The following is a 24,678-nucleotide window of genomic DNA, read 5'->3' on the forward strand; positions in this document are numbered from 1 at the left end:
CCATTATGCATCAAGTAATTTATAAGTAAGGCCAAATACCTACACACAAATACTTGTCTTAGCTGTTGGGTCACCCAGCATTATAATTCTCACTTGTCTGCTCTGGAGCCCAGAGGCAAGTTGTGGGTTAGAAGGACCTCTGTCTCTGATAGGACTTGGGCTTTTAAAAGTTTTCTTGCTTTAGAAAAAACAAAAACAAACAAACAAACAAACAAAAACCTCAGGCAATTATGCAAGCCCATAGCCCAAGTTCTTTGTTGGTACCCATCCCTCTATCTGTTTCATATGCTTCTGTGTCCGCTCTCTATGAACTTGGTATCAGTTCGTATGGGTACATCCCTGTATTCCCAGCCCCCTTTCCCAGTGTGCCATGAGAGATGGTGACTGTGGTACCCACATCCTCCCCTGCCAGCTCTGCACAGCTTTCAGGAAGGTGCTGGAGAGTCTCTTTGTCCAGGGTAGCAATGGACTTGGTCATGTGGTCTCTGGCCCTTTTGACTGGAAGCTTTGCTGGGTCCAAGCTTGAGGGATGGGCCAGCAGAGGCTGTCTGAGACAGGAGATGACGAGTCGTCTGTGCTGGTCTGGTGTTCCTTGCCTAGGCCACTTGCAGGACTCCAGGGAGGTGGCCGAGTCTCTTTGGCAGGGACAGTTCTGCAAGGCTTAAGCCCTTGATTACCATGCTCCCTTAACTCTAATACGTGTATTTTGTCACAGTCTAGCATTTCTGGAAACTGCAAAGCATCTCAGTGTCCATTTGTATATTTAGTGACATGACACTGCCCTTCAGAAACATACCTAAAAACAAAACAAAACAAAAAGAAAACAAGCCGGGCAGTGGTGGTGCACACAAATTTTTTTTTTTTCCCCCCCGAGACAAGGTTTCTCTGTGTAGCTTTGCGCCTTTCCTGGAACTCACTCGGTAGCCCAGGCTGGCCTTGAACTCACAGAGATCCTCCTGCCTCTGCCTCCCGAGTGCTCTTGCCTTTAATCCCAGCATTTGGGAGGCAGAGGCAGGCGGATCTCTGTGAGTTCAAGGCCAGCCTGGTCTACAGAGCGAGATCTAGGACAGGCACCAAAACTACACCGAGAAACCCTGTCTTGGGAGTGAGTTCCAGGACAGCTAGGGCTGTTACACAGAGAAACCCCGTCTCAAAAAACCAGATAAACCAAAGAACAAACAAACCTGCCTGTCGTTAAGTTTGTATGGGGCATTCATGACTTCAAAGACCCATGGGGATAGGACACCTCTTGATACAGACCAACTCCAAGATTTGAACACAGCCCAGCTCTAGGATTTGAACGAAATTCAGCACCCCCTGAATATCTAGGAAATAGCCACCAATGTCGCGTCTGTGGACTCCAGCTGTTCTTGCTGACGCTATCTGAAGCTGTGCATCTGAAGCTGTGCCTCTGACGCTGCTTGGTCTTGGTCTGTTACTTCCATCTCCAGCCTGGCTCCCTCTCATTATCTCTGTCTTAGCTAACCACTCATTCACTCACTTCTGCCTCTAGGTTGGCCCTGGAGACAGGGATGGCCCCCACACTACCATGACTCACCAAGTGCCTTAGAACAGCAACCCCTCCCCTCCCAGCGCTGGGCTAATGCATTGGTGTGAAGGCATGGAGAACTGTAATCACTCTGACAACATTTTCTTACCGTCAGCATCTGGGTGGTGAGAATTAAGGGCCGAAGAAAATCCAGCCCCGAGAATGGCTTTTTAACCAACCACTATTTATGAAGGGGACGTAACACAAAAGAGGGTGCCCTCAAAATGAGGGTTAATGAGGAGTCTCCCTAATAGCGAGTGCTTCATCAGCAGCAGAACGGCATGTAAATAAATCTAATTTCCCTCCAATTCAACTAGTCACAAGCTTAATTACAGCAGCCGTGACGCACACATGTGTGCTTTTTTTCATTAGCAGAAGAGGGTCATTATTAGCCATGTCTGGCAAGAATGATGATGGAGAATGTGGTTCCACCCTCCGTAGGTGTCCTCCGAGAGCAGGGCGTGACTTTATGCCTGCGTGTAAACGGAAGATTTCCCAGTTACGGTGGCTTGGAGGAAGCAGGAAGCAGCCGGGCAAATTAGAGCAAGATTAGCCAGGGACAGGACTGGAGGACAGGGTGGTCTGCAGGAGTGCTGAGCTCCTGGCGGGTCTTCTGAGGGCTGCGCTGGCTTTTCCTGACCTTATTCTGCCTGGCATCTTGGGGACAAGACCCTTGCTGTTGTCGCCTCTTGAATTTTGACTCCATAGAGTTATAAATAAAGATTGCACGTGGGGATAGAGCTTGACTGCTCCCAGCCACCTCTTTTAGATGGTTTTTCACACCTTCCTCCTCTCCTGCTAAGGGGGAGGGGGCACACGCCGTCGTCACCACCAAAGAAGATGGAACACGGGAGGGCCACAGTAAGGACTGTTTTAGGAACAAGTAGCTGAAAACCCAGTTAGAAATTAGTTAGCACAAAGGAAGTAGACCCCCACAGGCCAAGAACCAATGTTTGCAGGAAGTGTCCACCCAGGGCGCCCGGAGGCAGGGAGGAAGGCCGTTCTGCCCGGAATTCCACACACAGTGTCAGTGAAAACTTGATTCTTGCCTTCTTGCTCCTCTCCCATCATGTTTATACATCCTCACTGAGCCACACAAGAGGCCGCGCTTGGTGCATTTAGTAGTGAAACCAAGGTGCTGCCCACACTCTATGCACGTGTGTCCGGTGTGTCCGGCAGCTGCAGCAGGTGCCAGCTGCCCTCCCCCTCCCCGGTACCAGGTAGATGGTAGATGCATCAGCTTTGGAAGTGTGAGAGACCTCGGCTTATCCAAACCTCTCCTAGTACTTAGGTTCCTTTGCACATGCTCTGCCAGGTCTTGCTTGGATGCCGCTTTGGGATGGGAGGCTCGTTACCTTTGAAACAATGCCAGCTTTAGGGCCTTTGCTTGAGCTGTGGGTTTTACCTGTATTACCTTTCCTCCACCTTTTCATGCCTGGCCCTTTGTGTCATTTTAGTGTTGTCTCAAATGTCCCCTTCCTAGAGAGGTCCTTGTTGGCCACCAGAACTCTAGTTGCCTCCTTGCCTCCTGTCACTGTCCTGCCTCTTGTTTGGGACACATGCTTGCCAGCACCTTGGGCTCCCTGACTGCCTGCTCCTCCTTGGTGCTGTTGACTTCGGTGACCTCTGACTAGGACAATGCCTGGAATTCACTGGGTCTAGGAGGAGGCACATGCTGCAGGCTCTCAGTTACAGCCTATGGGAGACTTCGCCCTCCCCAACCCCCGCCATGTTAGGGGACCTTGTCCAGCTCTCTAAGGTAAGTCCATGTCTCAGTCTTAATGAGGATGAGTCCACTAGGTTCCTTCCCTTGCTCCCTTCTTCCTTCCTTCCACTTCCTCCCCCTCCTCCTCCTCCTTCTTCTTTTTTTTTTTTTTCAAGACAGTGTTTCTCTGTGTAGCAGCCCTGGCTGTCCCAGAACTCACTTTGTAGATCAGGCCTCAGACTCAGAGATCCACTTGCCTATGCTCCCAAGTGCTGAGATTAAAGGTGTGTATCACCATGCCTGGTTAATTTCCTTCCTCTCTTTGTGGCATCATGACATCTTATGATGTGTCCCAGGACCTCCATGTGCCTCCTTCTGACCTGTATAGTCTCCTGGTCTTCCTTGTCCCAAGGACAAGCTGCTTGCGAACTCCTAGGCCAGAGTTTCCTGACCGGGCTCAAATGGCTACAGAGGACCAGGTCTGGCATTCCTTCTCACCGAGGGCTCATAGGCCCACTGGATCTGAGTGCGGGTGGATGTGCACCCATGCATCTCCCAAGAGTTCATTTGTGAGCTGGAATCAGTGGATGCCAGCTGCACCAGGCTACCTGTCTCAAATGCCTTCTCCCCATTACGCGGTGGCCTGGGTGGATGAGCCACAGGTTGGGGTGAGATGTTACCCGACAGTCCAGCTTCCTCCTCTAGGGACTGGCTTTCGGAAGGAGCCCGTGAGGTGGGGCTGAGGCCCTGAGGGGAGCTGCACTCTTTGTTCATATTCTCCAGTGTGAGGCATAGCCCTAATGCCTGTTCATTCTGGCTACAGGGTTCTCTTTGCTGTTCTCCCTTCTAGGGCTGTGATTCAGATGTTTCTGAGTTTAAAGATGACGACTCCCTTGTTGCCATGGGAGAGATGACCCCAAGCTCCACGGCCCAGCATAGTAGAGCTATCCAGGCTGATGGTATCGTTCCTTTGGGAAGCAGAGGCAGTGCACAGGTGGTGGTGTGTTTGTCCCAAGTCTCAGCTAACCTGGAGGGTTCTGAGTAGAGTTTAATCTTTGAGAAATGAGAACACTTTTCTGCTGTGATCACGGTGGAGCTGGGACCCGGGCCTGACTTTTGCGTATAACTTCAATACTTGTGGCTTTGTGGTACTGGAGTGCTGGCCAGTAAGATTCAGCCATGCTCAATGACTTCAAGGGTGTGGAGACTCCCAAACTTGTTGTCTGAGGTCACCACTGAGCCACCTGAAGCCCAGAGTATACATACATTCAGGTCCAGGTGCAGCAGTTCTGAGCTCAGCCTCAAGGCTTCTTCCAGCTTTCAAATTGAGGGTCTGGTGACATTCCAGAGTTGCAGAACTACCTCTCCCTCTCTGCTTGTGGACACATGGGCCCCCTCTCTGTTCCTAGAATGGATGAGGCCTCCACTTCCTCTGTACCCTATGTCCTCATTCCCTTGGTGGGGCCACTGCCACCTACTGAAGTTGCCTCTCCAGACCCTGTCCTTACCTCTAATCTCCTTCTGTGCTGGGCCACCTTTTAAGTTTCTCTGTTCGCATGTCTGTCGCCATTCTTCCCCACTAGAGGGTGAATGGATCATCAGTCTTCTTCCCTGAGATCTGAGGACAGTCCCCGGCAGTTGTAGGGTATAAGATGCTGCGTCCTGATGTATCTGCACACCCCCCCCCCCCCCCCCCCCCCCCGGTGAGATTGTGGTGTGGCCGCAGGACTCCTGCCCCTGACCACCAGGTTATCTGTGACTCAGCATGGGCCAGCGGCTGGCAGTGAGGAAGGGAGGTGCCTCGAAGGGAAGTCCAAGTCCCAACAACATTTGACCTTTTCTACTATCTGAGTTTTTGGGGCAGAGGAATGTAGGGGCTTCCCAGGATCCCCCTGGAGCGCAGGGATGACTTGGTTCCATGGTTAGGTGGAGGTTATGAAACCTGGGAAGAGTCCCTGCTTTGTGCCAGAATTCCTGAAATGGAAATTGCTACATTTTACTGGAATCTTCGGGTGTGAAGATGAGGCCCACAGTGACTTCCTGGAACAGAAGCACAATGTGGTGTGTGCTCAGAGGTGTGTGCAGTCTTGGGTTGAAGGAACCTGTCCCTTCAAAATTACACAATTTCAACCACATGGGGCGCGCGCGTGTGCGTGTGCGTGTGCGTGTGCGTGTGCGTGTGCGTGTGTGTGTGTGTGTGCGCGCGTGAGCGTGTGTGCGCGTTTAACATCAGAGTGACGTCCAGAGCAGTGGATGGTGCTGGGAACTTTGGCAGCTTTCCCTTCAGGCAATGCTGGTGAAGGTGGTCCTCTGAACCAAGGCTGCAGCAGAAGTTTCGTTAGCTCAGCGGCCATGGGGTGGACCCCCTTACAAAACTAGGAAACCTATCCTGGAAGACAAATCTTAGTCCTCCCCATCCATTGCTGCAGTCCTCCCCATCCACCCCTGCAGTCCTCCCCATCCACCCCTGCAGTCCTCCCCAGTCCATTGCTGTAGTCCTCCCCATCCATCGCTGCAGTCCTCCCCATCCATCGCTGTAGTCCTCCCCATCCATTGCTGTAGTCCTCCCCATCCATTGCTGCAGTCCTCCCCATCCACCCCTGCAGTCCTCCCCAGTCCATTGCTGTAGTCCTCCCCATCCATCGCTGTAGTCCTCCCCATCCACCGCTGCAGTCCTCCCCATCCATTGCTGTGGTCCTCCCCATCCACCCCTGCAGTCCTCCCCATCCACCCCTGCAGTCCTCCCCATCCACCCCTGCAGTCCTCCCCAGTCCATTGCTGCACTTGCTCATGTTGAGCTGTGAGTCACAGACCCATGTGATTTTGCTCTGGATCAAGCTTTAAAGGTGGCTTCCAGAAGCCACGGAGGAAATGAGCACAGCACAAGGCTGAGGAGATCAAAGGGTACGTCATCAGGTGCACCGCCTCATTCTGTAGTGACTGCTGCTTCTGCCTTCAAATTCGGGACAGGGTGGGTGAGGTTTTGTGCCTTGGGGTGGTCCCAGACCGAACCTCTGGGTGGTGAGGTTCCAGTGATTCATGCTGTTTTCTGTACAGCTTGTGTGTTTGACATCCGTCACGATTATCTTTGTAATCAGAACTCTGAGCAAATCTGCTGCCTCCCCCTCCCCCTCCTCTTCATGGTGGGAAAAGACACACAGAAACAGTTCTGGGGAGAAAGCTAGATCTGACCACAGGCTGGCCTGATGGCCTCCCTGTAAAGGGCACAGTGCGTGTGCACACACCTGCTGGGAGTGTGCGCAGACCCGTGAGTGCAAGGGTTTCCGCAGGCTTTGCCCTCCCTCCCAGGTAGGTGTCCCAGTGTCCATTGTAGCTGAGGGCTCTTGTGGGCGTCACTCCTGGAACCTGCTTTTGATGGGCGTTGGTGCTGCTGGATGCCCCGGGGCCCGACTGGAGAGACCCGCTGCTGCCCACGCTCTTTCATGCCATAGGAACAGCTGGTGGCACCTGGACACTGGGAACTGAGCTCTATGTGGGAAGCTGCTGATCATGGGGCCTGGGCTGTGGCCTGGCCTTTCGTGTTCATTCCTTTCTGTGTAGGATGACGACCCTGGAGGCCCTCGGACCCTCACCTCCTGGGAACTGCCCAGCACAGAAGCAGCACCTGTTCCTCGGGGTTTAGTGCGGGCCCGTTTCCACATTTGTACCAGCACACCCTTGATAGAGGGCCGCTGCGCTGGGTGCCTGTCAAGGCGCCTCCTCTGCTTCCTTTCCCTGCTTTGTTGGGAAGATTTGCAGAAACTGCTCTGAACTCTGACCCTGGCTGCATCTTGCCTGTAGCAAGTGATCATGTGACGTCACCCGGTGTGATTTCTTAGCAACGGCTGCTTTTGGCTGGCCAGGCATGGATGTCTCCTGTGGAGTGGGTTGGAGTAATTTTCTCCATTCGATGTGTGATTGTGGAAGGAGGCCAGGATGCATTTTAGGCAGTGCCTGGCTCCTTCTTGAATTAGACTGTTTCCATTCTCATCTCCCCAAAGGTGCTTTCCACGCACAGTCAGGACTCACAAGCGCAGCCTGCCCACAGGAGGGGCAGGAAATTGGTGAGAAGTCAGGGCTGGAGCATTCTTTCCCCAGCACAGAGGGACAAAAATCTACATTTACTTAGAAACGACTCACTTGGGCCAGCAAGATGGCTCAGTGGGTAAAGGCCCTTGCCAAAGCTTGATGATCTGAGTTCAATTCCCAGAATCTGCATGGTAGAAGAAGAGAGATGACCCCTGTAGGTTTTCTCTGACCTCCCCATGTATTAATGCGGCCGGTGTGTTCACACACACACACACACACACACACACACACACACACACACACACACAATTTAAAAAACCTACTAAAAATGATCAACTTGATGCTGTCCATCTGCTCTAAAGAATGTCACACATGGCCTTCAGTCATCACGTTCTGTGTTCATTCACTCATTTGAGAATCAGTATTTGTGCATGCTGTCTGTACTTGGTACAGTTTGAGGCACTGGGGGTCTGCAGTGACAGGGGCAGGTTCCTGTTCTGGCAGAACCTGGTATCTTGGTACCATTTCGTTTTCCAGGTTGAAAAGTCCTCTCGGTTCTCGCCCCTCCCTTGCCCATTTGCACTACCCTGAACGGAGGGGGCCGTGGAGCAGGATCTGTGGGTGCGGCACCGCCTCTGGCTCCGCTGAGTGTGCCGTGTGGAGTGCACATTCGAGGTCTTGGGTTGCAGGAGTAGACTGGGTTGGCTGTGGTGTGCCCCCCTCCCCAGAGTCTTTTCCATCTAAAACCCCATTTCCACTGTGATTCTCAAATTTATCCACTATTCATTCTTTTCAAAAATTTTAGCATTTAAAACTTCAGTGGCTCCACAGTAGTGTTTATTTAAGTGAACTATTTCACACGTAAGAAAGGGAATAAGGGCCATCCAGGAAAGACCTTCGGCTTTAGGAACACACCTCGTTCATTCACCCGCAGAGCTCTGAAGGGCCCTTCGTTCTCCTGCAAGGCTTGGCATCCATCATTTCTGGGCTGTCTTTCTTCTTGAAATATGGGTAAAATACAACTAAATGTTGTTGCTGGACTCACTTTAAAAACAGCATAGATGTTGGAATACCAGTATATGTACACAGAGTTTACAAGGATATGTTGGTGTATTGTATATAAATACGGCTTATATTTTGCTGCCCGCTGGTGTTCTCTCGGATTATGCTCAGAACATCTATGGTGATCCACATAGCCTTGTTTCATTAATGTTAATTGCTACATGGCTTCTACTTGTAAATATACCGTGGTTTATCCATCTTCCACTCATGGACATATAGAAGGGTTTTATTTGCAACCTTAATTCCTCAGCTCTGCTCTCCCAGTGAACTCTCCAGGGCACAGGCCTTCTAGCACACACGTCTTGTTGCTGAAGGAAGACTGAGTCTGAGGACATGGTGACAGTGCCTTCCCCCAGTTTTATCCATCAGCTCCATTCTCCACTATAGGCTTCATTTTAGGTGATTTCCTGGGACGGTTCCAGAAAATGTCCCTGGGTTGTGTTTTGGTGATTCCCATGTGAGCCTCATAGAAGGCAGTGGGAAGGGATGATTCTATGAAAGGCTGGGATGCTTTGGCCAGGGAGAGACAACGTCAGGGTGTGTGGGCCCCTGCTGAGTGACCTCAGCAAGAGCCTGTCACTTTGGAAGCCATGGTGGGTGAGCAGATTAAGAAGCCTATGCTGGTGTTTTGCTCTGATTCACATGTCCTTTTAAGAGATGGGGAAACTGAGGCTGGGCAACTGTAAGCTGATTCCCTGAGATACATGAGGACCCCTCAAGCCTAGGAAAAGCCCCTGTTCTCTACTCTCTACTTCCTCCCAGCACCGGGAGGCCCAGTGGCTCCTCAAGGCATCTGGAACAGGTCTTGGCATTTTTCAGGTAGGGGAATAAGCCTGGAACAGGAACAGGGACACCGACAATTTTCTCACTTAAATTTGCAACAGAGTTCTGAGGTAGGAGAGTGAAGATAGGGAAATGGAGGCTGAGAAGGGGAGGCAGTGTGGCTCGGAGGCATGCCAAGAGTTAGCAGTCGTGTTCGCATAGCAGCCAGACATCTCCTGTCCTCACTTCTCTCCTTTTTAGGGTGTTTCTTTACCTCTGCTGGAGTTGTGTAGCTGCCCATACTTTCTGTGGGCTGAGTACTGGTCCATGGTCTGTCTCCTCAGCTGCATCCCTACAGGCTCCCTATAGAGCGACCTCTCCTGCCTTTGATGCAAATTCCTGCACTTTCCTGATAATATTCTGGGCTCTTCTTAACACGAGGGGGTCAGCCTCGAGGCAGCTCGGCAATTTATAATTCTTGAAAATTCTGTTTGGTGACATGAGTTAGCATTTAATAGACACCCTGCCACCTCCTCTTTCCCTATTGTGACAAGCTCCTGGCAGAATCCTTTTGAGACTCAAGGTAATTGCACCACGCTGCGAAAGGGAAGACCATGTTGCGCTCGAGTGCGTCTCAAAAAACGTCTCCACAATAGACAGTCAGGTACCAGTTTGCTGGGCTTCAAGGTAATGATTTAAACTTAATTTGACCCTTGATGAGGGCTCCTGTGTTTCCGGTCAGATACCGTCTTTGGTTTGGGCTTTCCTGCCATGCCTTCAACAGCAACAAAAATAATTCCTTGGTAACAAGTGCCTTTTCTGAGGATGTCTGCAGCTGACAGCTAATACAGAATTATTGCCCCTGAATGCATTTCTGTAATTACTTCCCAGAGATCTGTCTTTGTGTTAGAAGACATTTCGCACTTTAGTAACGTAAGTGTTTTGGGAGGGCACGAACAATAATTATGCGCAGTCTTTCCATGAAAATAAACTTAAAAAAATTATAAGAGCTAATGCTAAAATTGGTTAGAGTCATGGAGGAATTTAGTTTGAATTTGATTCGTGTGTATTTATTTCAAGTATAATAACCTTTCCTGCATGGAAACTTTTTAAAAAAAAAAAAAAAAAACAAAAGCAATAATGACAGAAAGGGCCTGCTTTCTAATTTTTGAGCCACACTGAAACTGAAAACTGATCAAAAGTGACAAGTTGCTCGAGACTGCATAAAGAAACGTCGTTACGGAGCCCTGATAGGAGACATTTGTGGTAATGGAAAATGAAATGATTCACAGTGTGATCAATAAAAAATTAGCAGCATTTAATAAGAGGTTTCTGCCTCATGTTGACTGAAGAGCATCGAGAGCTGTTTGAAATATGAGTTAAGTGATGGTTTGAGGATGAGCCCGGGGGTGAGTGGGGTGCCGTGTGTGTGTGTGTGTGTGTGTGTGTGTGTGTGTGTGTGTGTGTGCGCGTGCATAAAGATCACTTCAGCACTGACCCTTGGGTGGAGATAGCCAAACCCTAGAGTGAGTCTGGAAGCTTGCTCTGTACTGCCCACTTGACCTCTGACCTGTGGCTAATCTAATCCTCTGCTCGTCTTGTGTGCGAATGTAGATCCCTAGATTGGAGGCCAGCATGCAGAATTCCAACATCTGTCCATCCCACCAGGAAAGGTATGCTGGTCTGGAGACCCCCTCTGTTCTCTTGCTGGCGAGGATGCTGAGCAGCAGGCGTCTGGTGTTGTTCCACGAGTTGCCGTAGGAATCTAGGCTTTAGACTCTGAATGTCTTACAGCCCACTTGTGAGACTCCAAACACTCTCTTGGGGACTGGAGTGAAAGAAGCAGAAAGCCAACAGACCTTAGCAAGTGGATGAGGTTAAGCTGTGCAGAGAAACTGTGGTCCCTGGAAGAAACCTGCTGCTGGGCAGGGTCCCCGGAGGTAGTCTGGGGCCACACTGCCCTGGGGGTACCTGGCCTGGGTTGGATGGGACCTGGCATTCAGAAACCTGCTACCACTTGACTTCTTTGACTTCCTCACGTGGGGAGAAGCACCCAGCAGACCCTCAGCTTTTCTCCCTGGAATGTGGCACACAACAGATGGTCTCCATGGCCAGTCACTAGTTAACTTTTGAAGTTTTTACACAATCTTTGCTCTGTGACTGGAGGAGAGGGTACTCCTGGCCTCCCAGGGCTGCACAGAAGCCAGGCTGGAGGCCTTGGATTGGAGGGTCATTGGTAGGGGAGGTATCTGGCCTTTGAGTTGCAGTAGAGGCCTTGGAGTCTGGGCTACGGGTTTCCAGTACCAGAGATCATGTGCATCTGGGCAGGGCAGAAAAAGTGCCTCTTCCTGGTTCTGCTGCCACTGTCCGACTCTTCCCAAGACTCTGTCTTTATACCGACCCATGGCTAGACTTGTTTGTTCATTTGTTTGTTCAGCTGTGCTAGGGATGAAATGCAAGGCCTTGTACATGCTAGGCAAGTACCCTACCACTGAGCTATACCCCAAGTGGGGTCGTTACATGTCACAGTGGATTGGGCCCTTCCTGACTGATTGCATGGTTCACTTGTTCACTTCAGACTGTCTTCCCTCTCTCCCTCCTTCTCTCCCTCCTTCCCTCCCTCCTTTTCTTGAGACAGGGTCTCATGTATCTTTGGCTGGTCTAGAATCTCTTTGTATACCAGGGCGGCCTTGAACTCACAGAGATCCTCCTACCTTTTCTGCCTCTTGAGTGCCGGGATTAAAGACATCACACCTGCCTCGTCAGTCTTTTGGAGCAACTACTGTGTACCACACCTACTGTGTGCCAGGCCGTATGCTAGGTGCTGATGGGTGAGGGAAGCTGGTCCAACAAACTGCTGTTATCAGTAGCAGAAGGCGTATTTAGCAAGTGCTCTGGGTAGTAGACAGTCAGCAAGGAGTGAGACTTAGGGTGGCCCTGGCTGCTGAGGTGGAGCTGGCCTGGCCGGCCTCTTCAGAGCCCTTGCAGAGAATAGCAGGAGCAGGGATTCTCTCCTGAGTGAGGTCATGGCACTTTCTAAGCGTCTGTCCCAGGCCTACCCTGGCACAACCACAGGTCACAGGGCACACTTTTTCAAAAAGCTGTGTTCCACAGTCCATGCCCTACTTACAGATGGGCCCGCTGAGGACCAGAGAGGCACATATACCCAGAAGCCAAAGCAACTTGTTACGCCCACTCTGGGCTCTATGTGAATGGACTTCATCCCCAGCCAAGCTTCTGTGGTCCGGCTGTGGGTTCTGGTTAGAGCGCCACAGACCCCTCCTCTCCCCTGTCTGCTCACAGGGTTCTTCTTGTGCAGCCACCACAAGGGCCAGCCTCTTGGCCTTGAGTTCTGTTTCAGGATCTGGGGCAGTTAGGAGAGCCAGGCCACAGCCACACATCAGCTGGATTGATCTAGCTCCCGCGTGGTCCTGGCCACCTCTGGCCTGCCTGGAGATGTCACCCTGACAGCTCAGAGAGGACGGAGTGGTCACCGCTTCAGGAGGTCACCAGCAAGTCACAGCACACAATTTTCATAGTTCCAGGGTGGCTTTGTCCTACCATTCTTCATCACGGCACGTGGTGATACTATGTGGCTGGGGGAGTGTCACTGTTAATTACTTAGTGGAAAACATTTATTTTTCCTTTTCAGTGAGAGCATTTGCATGGCTGTCCTTCTTTAGGTCCCTCCTCTCCTTTCCTCCACCCCACCGGCCCTGTCTCTTCCCACCTCTCCCCTGCTTATCTCAAGTGAGCCTGGGCAGCTGTGCTGTGGGCCGAGGAAGCTGCCATGCCCCTGTGTCTTTGCGGGATGGACTCCACACTTGAACAGCTGGGCTGGGGGAGAGTGTTCTCCTTTTGTCTATAAACAATCATCAAGAGCAAGGTGCTTGTGACGGAATGTTGGCTTTTTCACGCCACAGAGCTGGACTTGGTTCTTTGGAGTGCCTTTGGTGTCTCCAACAGTGGACAAAATCTAGCAGGTATTCAATAAATGTGGGTGGACTGCAGGTGTGAAGTTTTGTGTCTGATAGGGCTGTACCTGGGGGAATCTCGATGCCGACCAGGGTCTAGTTGGCAGAAACTGGAGACATGCCAGCATCTACAGGCCCTGGTAAGGGGAACTCATAACCTGACCAGGCCACAGTATCACCATGGTGTTCAGAATGAGGTGTAAGGCTCAGCAGTGTAAGTCATCAAGATCACATAGAATGGACTCAAACCTAGGCCCTGAGTGTCCAAAGAAAGGACACTGTCATACACTGTTTAGCTAGCCTCCTCATCTAAGGTACACTGAGCAGATCGCCCCAGATGTGAGAACCCCTGGTTGCTCCTGCTGGGCATCCCATGGCAGAGACTCTCAGTTGGTCTCTAGGCCATATCCAGTCTTCCAAAGGCTTAATCATGCTCCCTGCCCCCACCCCCACCCCAGTATATCTGTGCAGCCCTGACTGTCCTAGAACTCACTCTGTAGTCCAGGCTGGCCTTGAACTCAGAGATCTGCCTGCCTCTGCCTCCTGAGTGCTGGGACTTAAAGCATGTGCCACCAAGCCCAGTTCATATTGTTCCTTAAAACTTAAAGTTAACACATAAGAATCTAGAGATTTGGGGCCAGCAAGCTCGTTTAGTGTGTAAGGGTACTTGCAGCCAGGCCGGACAGCCTGGGTTTGATCCCTGGATCCCATGTGCAGGACAGAACAGATTGCTCTGAGTTGTCTTACGACCTCTACACATGTGCTGTGACATGCATAATAAGTACATGGGCACACACAAACCAAACTGTTCAAAAAAATTCCAGAGATTTTAACATAAAAATAAAGTCTTCTTCCTATAAGGAAACAAATAGCAAATGAAGCTGTGCTGGGTGGCACTTTCCACGGGTGATGACTATCTCTGGAGCCAGGCAGGGCCACTCCCTGGAGGCTTTGCACCCCACCAGCCTTCCAGGAACACCCCATGCACCAGGTGGTATGACGTTGAGGATTTGTTTCACGTGGTGCCTGAGTGGCAATGGGTTTTTACCCCAATCTGAGCCCGCTTGGCTTTCTTTATAATTGGTGTAAGGTGGCATCTTCCTTAATGGGCTGTGGGTCACAAGATGTGCTGCTTAGCTTTCTTGTCAACCTGACACAATTGCAGTTGTCTGGGAAGAGACATTTTAATTGAGAAAAATGCCTTCATCAGATGGGTGTGTCTGTGGGGGCATTTTCTTCATGAACGACTGATGTGGAGGGCCCAGCACACTGGGGGTGGTGCCATTCCGGGGCAGGTGGTTCTGGGTTGTGTAAGAAAGCAGACTGAGCAGACCCCAAGGAGCAAGCCCGTAAGCAGCTCCCCTCCACGGCCTCTGCGTCCGCTCCTGCTTGCCTTCCTGCCCTGACTTCCCTCAGTGATGGACTGTGGCACAGGAGTGTGAGCCAAACAGACCCTTTCGTCCCCAGGCCGCCTTTGGTCATGATGTTTAATACAGAAATAAAGAGCAAACCAGGACACAGGACAAAGGAGCCGAGGAGGGAGGAAACCTTGGCTACAACACTGTGAGTCAGTTTTGGGTGTAGGTTCCAGAATCTCTCATGGATGAAGAGATGTTCCCTGGAAGGTTCTGGTCATTTCCAGGGTCAGCAAGGGTCCTGGGCTGGACAGTCCCTCATGGGCAGTACATCCAGCAAAGCTCACGAAGTGCGGTCTGACCTGACCCTGACTTGACTTTCGTCCTTGAACCCACTGGCCCTGACTGGGGCCAGCACTCACTTCCTTCTTTAAGAGGCAGGACATGGACAGTAGGTTAATGTGTTGAGATCTTTGCCAAGAGCCCCTGCTGCCAAGGGCACCTTAGGCTGAGTGTTAAGTGCTGGTTTGTCCCTGCAAATCCTGTCAACCTACAGATAAATAATGGCTACCTCAGAACTTGGGGCCGGCAACGGATGCACAAACATGCTGTTTAATTGGGGTCGGAGGCTCTTGGTGCTGTTTGGTGTCTCCCTGTGTCCCTGTCCTTGCAGGCCCACTAGCCTAGGCTGTGTCAAAAAGTGTCCCCTTCTCTGCAGGCCGGGCGGGCCTGGACAGATATGGAGCTCAGCTAGCCAGCACCCAAGTTCTGGAAGTACTTCTTGCCTTGGGGATGTGGTTTCAGGATGTTTACAGGCTGTAGTCAGAATAGAGTATGGATTTTCTGTTTAAGAAATCATTGCCTCCAGTAACCGTGGAGATAGACGGTGCCTTCCAGCCTTCTCCCCCCTCAGCCGCAATGGGGTGAGGACAAGAAAGGTGGGCCAGTGAACTGTGAGGTAAATGTGTCAGTATGGGCCCCCTGGCAGACTCAAGTCACATGACAAGTTTGTTCAGGGAAAGGGGGCGGGGCACTCAGTCTTCTCTGAGCTAAATGAGTTTTAGTAGGGGTGTGTGGGTGTCTGCATGGACATTTTTGTGCCTTTCACGGGGGCATGTGATTTGCTCTCCCCACCCTTCTCCATCCTTAGGAACACACAAGGCCTTCAACCCTTGCCTGGGTCATGATGCTGAGTGTGTTGGGTTTGACCAACGGCACCAATAAGCCAGTAACCATAAACCATTTTCTCACACCATATGGACTAGATACCAGGCTTCATATTTATTACCTCATTACAACAATTCAAGAATTAAATGAGTCCGGGTGGTGGCGCACGCCTTTAATCCAAGCACTAGGGAGACAGAGGCAGGCAGATCTCTGCAAGTTCAAGGCCAGCTTGGTCTACAAAGCAAGTTCCAGGATAACCAGGGCTACACAGAGAAATCCTGTCTCAAAAAACAAAATTAAAAAAAAAAAAAAGTTAAGTGGGCCTCAGAGACAAGAAATGACTTATCCAAAGTCCTCTCTTGCTAAATGGTGGAATGTGGATTTGAATTGGGGCACATTGTTGACTCCACAGCCTGGCTCTTGTCTGTCCTCCCTCACTTTCCATGGTCCCTGAACTACAAAGCCAGCCATCTGCTGCCTGTGTGTATTGTTATTTAAATGACTGCCTTTGGTCCGGCAACTTGTGCCCATCAGGAGTAGGCTGTACCTGGTGTCTTGATGTTTCCCAGAGGGTGGGCTCTCAGCCCTAGGATGTACCTTGCCCTCAGCACTGGGTGGTTGTGCTTTCTGAAGAGGTGCGGAGCACAGTTTCACATCCAGGCCCGGTTGTGAGAGGAGATGACAAGGGAGGCCTTCCTGCCTGGCTGACTGAGGCCTTGGGCCCTCTCCTCCTTCCCAGCCCCCTTTCCCCTGTGGTCCTTCTTCCTGCCTTTGCCTGCTCTCACCCTCCGGGCAGAACCTCCCAGGCTCATGTACTGATTGGTGGGAGGGCCTTAGCGGGTCTCACATCCTATCATGGCTGTCCACTGAGTGAGTGTTGCTCTGTCTCCCTGCTGCGGCAGGAACAGATGCTGCCAGTCCCACTCAGGGCCTCGTGGGCCCAGCAGAAACTCGAGGCTCAGGCAGGAGGCACTTCTGAGGTCATATGTGGCAGGGCGCGTCTAGGGCTGTCTGTGTAACCCACATTCCTGGCCCACTTTCCCTTCAGCTCTTCGCCCGCTCACTCCGGTGCCCACATCACATTCATTAAGTGTCTTTTTTGTGCCAGCCTGTCTGTGGGCTTTGAGACCACCAAGACAAACAGGCCTAGGAAGTGCACTTATCTTGTAGCAAACATGTGTATATTATGCCTGGCACGTACTGGACACTCAGGTTGAAGGCAGAATGAATGAAGGTGTGATTGTTGGCACTGGCATGTTCTCTCTGGCTTTGCCCTTGGAATATTGTGGTCTTTCGCCTCCACCATGTGGTGCTCAGCCTTGAAGTCCCAAAGACAGAGCCGTCCCCTTGGTTCTCGGAGTTTCTCAGGGTGTCCAGGCCCTGTACCTGACATCTGGATCTACAGAATCCCCTGGGAAGAGACGAGGCCCCCATCTGGGCGCAGAGCCTTTTGACCCGGGGACAGCGGGGCCTCGCTCACTGCTGATTCCCGTTGAGGCTGTCTCAGCTGTCCTTAGGTGTTGGCGCCCCCACAGCCCGGGACAGAAGCCCAGGAAGTTTCCCAGACCCACAGCCCCAGGCTCACCTCCCTTTCTCTGGACTGCGCTAACACAGCTGTTTCCCATCCAGCTCTTCCTCAGGTTCCCCCTTCAGTGACCTGTGCAGTAGTTCGTTTGGGGATCTGGAATCCAGAGCTGTCTTTTCTGGGGTGTTCCTAATGTAGTTTGCTTCCCTGTCTGAAACTTGGGGATAGCCACGGTATCTAAGGCATCAAGTTACTGTGACGTGGAAGCCTCCAGCAGAAGATCCCAAGATTCCCTCGGCGGCTGGGCCACCTTCCTGTCCCTTTGACAAACTGCTGCCCCCTCTCTCTGCCACTTCTTAGGCTGTGTGGTGCTTCTGTCAGAGTCCATGGCTCTCCCTCACACTGTCACCCTGAGGAGGACGGTGGCTGGGCGGAGTAAAGGAGCTACCTTCCTAATGAGAAGCAGTGTGTGTTGTGACCTCTGCTACCAGAAATCTCCAGTCCATACCTTTTGGTTCAACGTTCAGAGTTTCATAGGATAGAGTGATACCATGGTGGGGGGGGGGGCGGGCTTGCAAGAAGAAGCTAGTGTGACAGAGTAGCCTCTCTGTACAGGCTGAATACTTTGAGATCAGCAATACTGGACTTTTTCAAACTACAAGTTGATCTCTTTATGTGGTCCCACTTAGCGCCATAAGCTCAACAGTGCTGTGACTATGGCTTGTAGACACAGAAGCTTGCTTCTTTAAACCAATTCATTTTTTCTACATCCTCAGCACTTAGTGAAGAGTGCCCACCATGTGGCTGTCTGCACCAGAGGCTGGGGGATGGTAGTGAGCAGAAGCAGGCATAGCCACACTCCATGGAGCCCACAGTCTGATGGGCATGCTCTGGCCAGTTAAGTGTCAAGCCCCCCCACCTGCGCTCAGTGCTTTTGAGTGACTGACAATCTGTTGTTATTTCTCTCTATTCTGTGGGCTGACTGGGATTTGCGGCAGGGTTCTCTTGGTGTTCCTTGAGTGGCTGCTGTGTGGTGGCCAGCCATAGCCATAGCCATAAGAAGTCTATCAGGGATGGAAGTCTGAGTTGGTGTATGCCTGCGGGTTGTATACCCGTATACTGGTACTGGGTGTTCAGCCGAAGCTGTGCTAGGCTTGGGCTTCTCACAGTCTGGCAGTTTCATCCCCAGTGGGAGTATCCCAGGAGACCTACCGGGAAGCTTCAAGCTCCTTCCTGCCTAGCCTCAGAAGAATCCCTGCACATCACTTCCATTGCCTTCTGTTGGTTAGAGCCTCACCAAGGCTGCCAGGCTGCAGGGGACTGTGGAGGGGAGGTGGGTCCCTCTTCCTCAAGGACTTGTTGCCGAGGGGCAGTTGGAATGAGAACTATTTTGGTGCCTCTAGAAAATGCAGACTGCCACAGTGCATGGGAGAGAAAAGGCAGATTAGTCCCCATGAGCATCTTTGGGACCAAGTGCTCTCACAGCAAGGGGGCCCAGGTGTGTGGGGGGTTTGTATCAGGTGGGTGAGAGGTAAGGGCGTTCTCCTGCCTAGGGAGCAGGAGGTTATTAAGTCCTAAGTTGGGCAGTTGGGCAGTTGGGCAGTTCAGTGGAACCAAAAGGCCCGTGTGCCTGTGCAGACACGTGCTAGGACAGAGAAGACAGCAGGAGGTGACACAGACCCTCCCTAGGGCTTTGATGGCATCTACAAATCTCCAACACTTGGCTCATTGTTTCTTATCAAGTCTCTGCTGTGTGTGGACTTCTGGCCTTCACTAACCCATAGAACCCCGTTTTCATCCCTCAGGTTGGGGACACACTGGCAAACGCTCACAGCACTCCCTAGCTGGCTGTGCTTGGAAGGTGTGGGGCATCCAGCGAAGGTTCAGTTAGTGCCAGCTGCCGTCTTGATGGCTGCCTGGGCAAAGACTTAGAAAGTGCCAACTGTGAGTGTGGCGTCTGGGAAGTAGGGGCAGAATCGGTTTGGATTGGGAAGGCAGTGTTTTCTGGCTCCTTTGGTTTCCTGTCCCATGCATGTGGCCACAAGGGAGTAGCCCCATGCCGAGTCCTTGTAGCGTGGGTTTCCCCTGTTCAAGGCTTCCGTGGCTGTAGATGGCAGCTGGGAGAACTGGAGCGGGCTGGGAGGGAAAGGAGCTGGTGAACCACTTTGCAGGAAGGCCCTCGCAGACCCAAAGGTCTTGACAGAGGAGAAACCAGCAGGCTGCCTTTCCCAGATTGCTGACTGCTGTGTCTGATCTCCGGGTGGCTAGAGGGGCCAGTAGGTTGGCCGTGGTTGAAGCTAGGAGGCCTCTGTGCCAGAAACGTGGTGGCACTTAGTAGGGACTTGGGCATGCCCAGGCCTCTGTTTCCTGTGCTTGTTCTGGCCACGTCCAGGCTCAGAGCGGGGACCAGGAGGACCTCCGAGGCTGGCCAGGAAAGGAACCGGACAGACAGGGTTATCCTTGACTAGATGAACTGAGTCAGAGGAATAGCGAAGGTCAATCCTCTGATCCTAGAGGTTTATTGTGAGGCTGATCCGGGTGGGTCCAGGAGAAGCCAGAGAATGCTCCAGAGAGGATGTTGGCCCAAGAGCCCTCTGTCCTCCTGAGCCTGAGGTCTCTGGAGCTGATGTCCCCACAGATGGACAGGGTAGGCTCCACTTCTTCTATAGCTTGGGGGTGATCTGGAGAGCCTCAGTTTCCTTCTCTGGCAAAAGAAAAAACGACTCTTCATCCCTTTCCCTTCTAGTGAAGTTTCTAGAGCTGAGCTGGAAAGTAGAGTAGTCCTTTCTTTATTCCTCTTTTCCCCGTTCTTTTCTTTTATTGTTGGTTCTTTTTGAAGACAAGGTTTCTCCATGTAGCCCTGGCTATCCTGGAACTCACTCTGTAGACCAGGCTGGCCTCGAATTCACAGAGATCTGCTTTCTTCTGCCTCCTGAGTGCTAGGATTAAAAATGTGGGTCACCACTGCCGACCAGAGTCCTTTCTTGGAAGGAGACTTGGCAGAGCCTGTCCTGCCCTGGGTCAGAGGGCTTTTTGTTTTCAAGGTCCTGATTGCGTGGAGTCAACAGAGACCCTGGGTGCTGGTCTTCAGGGAAGTCTCTTCCTCAGGACTTGGGCTGGCTAGCAGAGCCTTCTTATGTGCCTGACCTTCCTTGAAGGTCAGCCTGGCGGAGCGGTCCACCCCTGGGAGGCCGGATGGTGAGGTCTGGGCCTTTATCTGCCCCCTTTTCCCCCTCCCTTGTCCCTTTCTGCACAGCCTTCCCATTAGTAGCCAGACATAGAGGAGGTGACAGTTTCTTAAAACAGATTTATACTCTTGGACGACTTTATGGGCTTTTGCCTTATAAAAACGGAGAGTTGACATTCTGATTTATCTACTCCTGAGTCAACAGGATGTACCAGATTTAAAGAGATCAAATGCAGTGTGGTGTTTGTGGTTCCAGTTGTGGATTCGCTGAGCTATTACAACTAGGATTGCCAAGTAAATATGGCAAAAAAAAAAAAAATAACAAGGGGGTAATTTAAATATGTCTATTAAACTGTGCGTTAAGTACAGTAGCAAAGGCTTGGTGCGGAGTGTAACTTACTATCTAGAGAGTTGGTAGAGCAGATAAAGCTGGAATTATGGCTCTTTTAAATCCTCTGCAGAAGGTTTCCTTTGTTTTTGTTGTTAAATTAAGGGAAGAGACAGTAAACTAGCATTTCAGAGAGCAGTGCTTGCCCGTGTAACTACGATGTGTGATGATTATAATTTCGAAGGCTCTGAACGGTATTTTTTACGTCTTCACTTTCTATTTCTTAACATTGCTGTTGCTGCTGTGGATCAGATTCCCCGAGATAAATATGCTGCTTGGCTTTTAATGGGATTTCTGTATTGCCGGGAGTTGGCTTGTTCTGGTAATAAAAGAACCTAAAAATTGTACATCCCTTAATTGGTAAGAAGAGAGATGTTTTGATGGGCCACAAATGGAAGCATTGATTTTTTCACCGCCTCTGCCGTGTGTCCTACTCTGTTCCCTGCCATGGAAGGCGGCAGCTGGCTCTCCGATGAGCTGATTTGTGTTCCCAGGTTCTCAATGCTGGGGGCTTGGAAGTGTGTGTTCTTTGCAGACAGGAGAAATAGAGCCCTTATAACATCATCTGTTTCTAAATTGAAATATTTATGGGTCTGTGCTTTGCTCCTCAAATTGAATGCGTTCTTAGCTTCGGGTCTCTCTCTTATGCTTTGGCGACTGGCCCTGGGGAATTTAAAGGTTGTCTGCTAAGCCTTTTTTGGTGACAGTTATGTGCATGCAGATATGCATATAACACATATGCATGCACTTTTGCATGCATATATATTTGCATAAATACATTTATGCATGATAGAGGCCTTTTTGGTTGATTTAGATCAGTGCTGCCATTTTTGGACCAGTGGATCTGTGTTGCAGGACAATTGTGTGTGGAAAGGGACAATACACACTTTAGTTTTCCAGTCCAAGGGTCCCTGTATTTTAATGGGCCCAAGCCACTGACATTTATGAGTGCTACTAACATTATGTGTAGTACATTCACCTTATTTTTTCTTTTTGCACATTGCTTTACAAGTTCTGTTAATTGGGAAGATTGAGGCTGTTTTCTGTTCCCACAGATGTGGGGATGTAAGGTAGGCAGAGTCAGGAAATGGAGAGCGCTGGGATGTCACCCCTCTGCTGGGTATGGGAAGGCCCTACTTTGAAGTGGGACTCACAGAGCTGTCCCTCTCTGTGGGGTGCTGCGCCACATGACCTTTTGAGCTCCTTTTCAGCTCTGGGATGTGAGATTGTGAAATGGGGCTGTGTACCTAGAACTGTGGCCTTGCAGAGCATGTAAACGCAGAGCTTCAGTGTGGCCATGAGTCTCTTCCCTCCACAGGCTCACTGCATAGGTTAAGTCCAGAGCCGTTGTTAATCTTACAGAAACAGCTCCCGTTCTCCAAGCCTGCTGTTTACTGTCTAGGTGGCTCCCTGGCCACTGGGAACAGCTGGATCTGTTCAGCCTCTTTGTCGTCATTGCTTTGTTTTGTTGAGAGGGTTTCACTCTGTTTCCCAGACTGGCCTTATAGTCACTAGGTAGCTCAGTTTAGTCCTGAACTCAGGGTTTTCCTACCTCAGCCTCTCGAGTGCTGTGACTGCAGGCGAGACACCAGAGCTGGCTCCACTCAAGCTCTGCATTTAACCATCCTGGGTCCTTCAGCTTCATGCCCTGTCTGTCTGACCTGGAGATGTGTCACGTGGAGGGCTAACGTGCCCGAGAGGTCCCCGTTCCAAACTGCAGGGCTTTAGGGAAAAGGACAAGTCAGGGTGTGTCGGGCACAGCTGGGGGGGCCTCGGAGAGGGACGCCATGGAATTGGATTTTTAGGAAACAAACACTAAGTAAGGCGTTCTCACTTCCCTGAGGGGTCACAACCCCCAGCAGCCACGCATAGAGGGAAGATGACAGGAAGTCCTCCTGGAAGATTTGCGCCACGAATTAAAGAATCTAGTTGAGAATTACCGCACCACATGCTACACCCCCCTCCCCATATATTAATATACTGAGAGGTGTCAAGAATAATGGACCCCAGGAGGTAGAGTAATTAAATGTATCGTAATAAATACTGGGTGATTCTTTTAAACCCCTTTCCCGAGACCCTGTCAGCTGATGTGGACTGTATTCTTCCTGTTGGCAGGAGGCCTAGAAGGAGAGCCAGAGTGCGATCGGAAAACCAGCCGTGCGCTGGAAGACAGGAACAGCGTGACAAGTCAAGAGGAGAGAAATGAGGACGATGAAGACATGGAGGATGAGTCAATTTACACCTGCGATCACTGTCAGCAGGACTTCGAGTCTCTGGCAGACCTGACGGACCACCGGGCCCACCGCTGTCCTGGAGGTAATGCTAAATAGCGCCGGGATTCTGACAGGTGGTTACACGGATAATTGGACATAGCAACAGCTTGAAGCCTCAAGTGAGATTAAAGAATTAATAATGTAATTTTACAGTTAATGTCATTTTATTGTGGCGTCTTGGGTACCCTGTATCCTCTTTTAAATAAAATTAAAAATAAAAGCCACAGCTTCCTGGCAGGCAGAAATTAGGTAGAGGTGCCCTGCCTCTCTCTGTCTAACCATGCTCCACAGTGTACGGGCTGTAAGTGGGTGAATCCGTACCCCAGATTTCTGGAAAGCCTTTTGGAAACCTAGCAATTAAGAGGTTGTTAGTGCAAAGTTAAGCAGCTTAAGTGTGGAAAGCCATGCAAAGCACTGAGCTGTGAGGAAGGGTTTGGGATGGGATGGGGGAATTGCCAGGACCAAGGCCAGCCTGTGCAGTGGAGACCCGGGTCTGCCTCTGGGTTTGTGCTCACCTCCCGGGCAAGAGAAATGCTGGAGGTGCATCCCACCCTGGAGGGTGTGCTGGGACATGGGCTCGTGAGGAGCCACTCAAGACTTCAGCAGAGTGCCTGCTCTCTCTGTCTCTGTCCCTGTCCGGAGTGTAGGGAGCTAGGGACACGTGTATACATTGGGGTGTACCAGCCGCACTACAGGGACACATGCATTTCTGGGCTCCAAGCTTTGTAGAGGGAGACCATAGTACCTACATTCTTTTCACAACCCTGTATTTCATTATGGTTATCAGTAAAGTCCTTTGGATGCTGGTTTTGGGGAAAGGGCCCCTAAATCTCAGGTCAATTTTCTCAAGGGGGACTGTCACCCATTTGGGGTCAAATTTACTGGTAGGAAGCAGCTTGAAACTTAAAATTCTTGCTTACTCTGTTCCTAAAGGCCCTTAGGTATGGCTGGGCCTCTGCTGACAAGTATTCTCCCATCTCAGCAGGTCCTGGATTGGGACGCTATTCATCACTTCACCTTCCTTCATCTCTAAGCATCAACTTGAGTCTCATGCTCGTTCACCACACTTTTTAACAACGCTAGTGTTATTATGTAGAGAAGAAATCCTGAGGTGCTGGAGCAGGGGCAGGAGAGGCAGGGGCTGGAGCTGAGGTCTGTGTCAGAAACAAGAGTGGGTCGCTAGCTGCTTCAGTTAGGCAGACTTCTCCTACTGGCAGGCTCTTTTCTCCATGGCCTCCAGCGGGCTGAACTCTGCAGCAGCCTGTTTGCAGGATGCCAAGCATCGGTATTGATGTTGGTGGGACCTACTATAGCCCTGCCTAGTTCCTAACAGGACCCCACTAACGACCTCCATTGGGATGTGGTATCTAGGAACACCCCCAAAACCTGGAGCATTGGAAGGGAGTCAGAGTATGAGTAGTGACCTTGCTTAATCGCATCCTGGAGAAATTCATTATCACCCAGCCTGAGAGCTTCCTGACGTGGAGGAGACGTGCAGAACTCTCCTCAGGACTCTCAGGATCACTGACATGAACCACTGGGAAGAGTGCGGGCCTCACCCCACACTCCCCACTCCCTGGTGTGGGCCACACACTCCCATTGCTTCTGCATTACCAGCTGTTGTGTGCATAACCTTTCCTTCTGAGGCGCTCTGGTGCCCTAGCCAGTTCAAGCTAATCACCTTACCAGGTTCTCTTCTATA

At 51.0% G+C, this 24,678-nt stretch overlaps 1 protein-coding gene across 2 annotated transcripts in view; it reads left to right on the forward strand.

Moving 5' to 3' along the window:
- The window catches only part of Znf423 (zinc finger protein 423), a 302,753-nt gene that overhangs the window by 75,616 nt on the left and 202,459 nt on the right, over positions 1 to 24,678 (forward strand). The window contains exons 1-2 of one of the 2 annotated variants that reach the window (XM_042277352.2): positions 20,864 to 20,897; positions 22,819 to 23,019. In XM_042277352.2, the coding sequence (XP_042133286.2) occupies positions 20,870 to 20,897; positions 22,819 to 23,019 (229 nt within the window). In that variant the 5' untranslated portion in view covers positions 20,864 to 20,869. Of the gene's footprint in view, positions 1 to 20,863; positions 20,898 to 22,818; positions 23,020 to 24,678 lie in introns of those variants that run through there. The other variant, XM_042277351.2, reaches the window with a different exon arrangement.

Source organism: Peromyscus maniculatus, chromosome 5 (assembly GCF_049852395.1).
Source record: "Peromyscus maniculatus bairdii isolate BWxNUB_F1_BW_parent chromosome 5, HU_Pman_BW_mat_3.1, whole genome shotgun sequence".
Lineage (NCBI taxonomy): Eukaryota > Metazoa > Chordata > Mammalia > Rodentia > Cricetidae > Peromyscus > Peromyscus maniculatus.